This window comes from Emiliania huxleyi (assembly GCF_000372725.1).
Source record: "Emiliania huxleyi CCMP1516 unplaced genomic scaffold EMIHUscaffold_397, whole genome shotgun sequence".
Taxonomy (NCBI): Eukaryota; Haptophyta; order Isochrysidales; family Noelaerhabdaceae; genus Emiliania; species Emiliania huxleyi.
This window is the reverse complement of record NW_005198989.1, coordinates 24531-27967: the sequence shown is the minus strand read 5'-3', so window position 1 is coordinate 27967 and position 3437 is coordinate 24531. Positions and strand designations below refer to the sequence as shown.

The 3437-nt window shown below is 65.6% G+C and overlaps 1 protein-coding gene across 1 annotated transcript; it reads right to left on the bottom strand.

Moving 5' to 3' along the window:
• Positions 1-1323: 1323 nt before the first annotated feature.
• Positions 1324-2398, bottom strand: EMIHUDRAFT_118389 (hypothetical protein; the record flags this gene model as incomplete). The annotated part of the gene is made up of 2 exons (XM_005770937.1): positions 1324-1347; positions 1523-2398. 2 exons carry the CDS (start codon positions 2396-2398, stop codon positions 1324-1326), a joined length of 900 nt encoding a protein of 299 aa, XP_005770994.1.
• Positions 2399-3437: the final 1039 nt, after the last annotated feature.

The following is a 3437-nucleotide window of genomic DNA, read 5'->3' as shown; positions in this document are numbered from 1 at the left end:
GGGGGGCGCTCCCCCTCCACTTCTGTGGCCGGGCTGCCCCCCTCCCCCCCCCCCCCCCTTCCCTCCCGCGCACCATGCTGGAGGGGGGCGGGCAGAGCGCGGAGGGGGGCGCGAGGACGGGCGCGAGCTGTGCAACTCTAGCGCTCTGTCGAGCGGTGAAGAGTTGCGCAGCCCGGCTGTGCCGCTCTGGGCGCCGCGGGGCGACCTGTGAGCTGTGTGGGCACACAGCCGGGATCCGTCTCTCTCTCTGCACTTGGGGTGGCCGTGGCGATTGCGTGTAAATCTGCGAGACAATGTGTCCATCTGGTTGCCGGGGCCGCGTGATTCGTGTATATAGAGTGAGTGAGCGCGTATACTTGTGTCTGCTGAGTTGTGGGTTTCGCGCGAGCTGCGCTGCCGGCTGCGCGCTGGGCCGCCGCTGCTGACTGACTCAATTAGGGGGTGCGCAGCGCGCCCCAAAATCCACCGGGGTGGGATTTCGCGCAATCGCTTGACTCTGAAAATGTGAAAAGCGCTCGCATATATCTCCCTGCGGTGAGCGCTGTGGCACAGGCTGTGGTCGCCGCAGACTGGCGCCGACTTGACGGCGGCATGCATGTGTGCACTGACCACTGTGTGCATGACTCACTGCATGTGTGGGGATGTACGACGCTCAGCTACACACTTCGACACCCTCATCGGCATCGGATCGCCGGACGTTGGGAGCGAGCAGCCCCCCACTCTCGCGTGCGCGCAAATCTGCACGGGCCTTTGTGCTCGTGCTCATCTTGCGCACAAATCTCTCGCCCCCCGTCTTGGAGCTCAATCGTTGCGGCGGCGATCGCTCCTCCTGCCCCTCCTCCGCGTGGCCCTTGCGATAAATCGTGCAGAACCGGCGGATGAGGAGAATGGCCAAGACGCCCAGGCCCACTCCACTGGCCGCCCCGACGAGGGCGGGGGCGGCGGCGCCAACTGAACGGCTGTGTTGCACGCCATTTATGCCGCGGGTGGCGCTGGCGGACTCAGCCGCAGCTGCGGCCTCCGCCCCTCCGCCCCTCCTCGCATAGGTGAAAAGGGGCGGGTAGTTGGGTGGGGGTGGCGGCGGTGGCGGCGGTGGTGGCGACGGCGGAGGATTGTGTGGCGGCGGCGGAGAGGGGGGCTGCGGCGGTGAGGGCGGGAACTTGTTGGCAGGCGTCTGCAGCAGCAGCCTGTCTATCTCGTCGGCGGTCTTGTTGTACGAGTCCTCTGGAGACCATAGCTGGAAGTGCCCCCACTGCGCCTTGTGCGGCTCGTCTCTCCACGTGTTCAGCCCAGTGGCCGCGTCAAAGGCGTTGCCTCCGGGCATCAGCCGGTGGTAGCCGGGTGGGCCTGTGCCACGGACGGCGATCAAGACAGCGATGAGATCCCACGCGTTGCGACCGCGCGCGTTGCACCAGTCTGGCATCCCGCCGCTACCACCAGTGACGCCGCAAAAGTCGACAAAGGCCTGTCGGCAAGGGCTGTTTACGGGAGCTCCGGTCTTGAGCACGCCGCCGACCCGCACCCAGAAGCCGATGTCGAAGCTCACGAACACGGTAGGCACCTCCACCGGCCAGCGGCTGAGAGCGTCCGAGGTGAGCTGCGAGAGCTTGCTGTACGCGCCGCACTTGGTGGCGTTTTCGTTCGATGGGCCACCGCACGCGCCCCAGTTCCACTCGACGTGCGGGTCCCAGTAGGTGCCCCCCATCCAGACCAGCCTTTTGACTTTGCGCTTGACCAACGACAAGCCGCCAGGCGATTTTAGGAGGGCGAGGACGTTGAGCGCGTGGCCGATGGCAACAATCGTCACTGTGCGATGGCCCGGCGCGTTGGAGAGCGCTTGTCGCATGACAGTGAGTGCGTCTGGCACCTGCGTCGAGTCTCGGATGGGAGAATGGAAGCGAGCCACCAGGTCCGCGACATACCATCCTTTCCCGCTGTTGGTCCACTCGATCGGAGGGTTGGCTGGCGTGTCCGCAGGTCGGCCCACAGGACCGCGGTAAGCTCCGATTGGAATGTCATCACGGCCAAAGTAGTGGTTGATCACCGACACAGCGCCGACGCCCTGCTCGAGGCCGGTATTGTGCGTAACCGCCAAGATCTCCGCCTCGTTGCGGTCCTGGAGAGCGTGCGCTAGGCAGAGCGCTCCCACATCGTCCACGTCGACGGACATGTCGGTGTCGACGATGATGCGCTCCGGCATCTCGCGGCTGGGGCTGCTGCGGCTCGCAACGCAATCCCGGATCGAGCTCAAGGTGAAGGCGGTGGCCCCCGCCGCCCTAGCTGCAAGCCTGACAGAGCCGATACGCACGCCGCCGGGCCGCGCGACGGGCACAACCACAACATACACATGTGAAGGTCCTCCCCCCATCCCCAGGGCGTCCAGGGCTCGCACCTCCATAGACCAGCGCACAGCGCCATACGAGGTATTTTCTTCTTGTCGTGTGTCGCTCCTGTGTTCCCGTGACGAAAAACGACCAACGCACCGGGCGCCTGCCCGAGAACTTGAGTTCGGTCTATGGTTTGCTAGACCCATGAGACCAGCCACGCCGCGCCCTCGGGCGCCTCCACCGCCGCCCTCAGCCACGCCGCTAGGACCGACGGAGACGTCAACTCCGCCGTCACATGGTATCAGCTCTGGTCGCGGCCCAGCGCCAGCCCAACACGCCAATCCAACCGCAGGCTCAACGCCTGCCGAGCGGCCGCCGCCACCACAGCTGCGGCCGCCACCGCAGCAGCTGTGGACGCCGCCGCCCAGCGGCCCGCCACCCACGCCGGCCGGGCACGAGCCCGCCGGGCACGTGCCGCCCGCCGGCTCCTACGCATCACCATTGCAATGTGGCGGCCCAGGGTACGAACGACAGACTCATGGTCGGGCGCCTCAGCGCCGGTGTGCGTGCGTGATGGGCGCGTTGGCTGGGGCGGTGGCTGGTGGCTTTTACCTGAGCAAGCTGCCGGGGGGCGCGACTCTGCGGGCGTTACACCTTCGCTGTGTACCTCCTCCTCCCTGCGGCGCTCTTACTGTCTGCTATGGGCATGCTCGTGGCTGCGCGCCGACAGTTTGGCGTGCGACGTTTCGGCTTACACTGACGCAATGACGGTGTTCCGGGTGGCAGTCAGAGGGCGTGCGTTGGTCCCGGCCTCGCAGTGCTATCCTTTCCCGACTTGGGGTCGCCGTGTGTGTGGCTGTCGTGTGTCAGTGGCGCCTCCCCGAGGGCCCAAGTCAATATGGCTAATGCTGAAATGCTGAGATCGTGAGCGTGAGCCGTGAGTCGCAGTCGGCCGCCCGTTTCCGTGAGTTGTGAATTTTAACAATTCTGTGCTGTGGGGAGTGGGTAACCACACACCCACACACACACACTCACTTACACACTCCTCCGTAGACGAGACTACGTCCACACGCAAATTCACCTGCCAACAGAGGCACGCCTTTTCGTCCA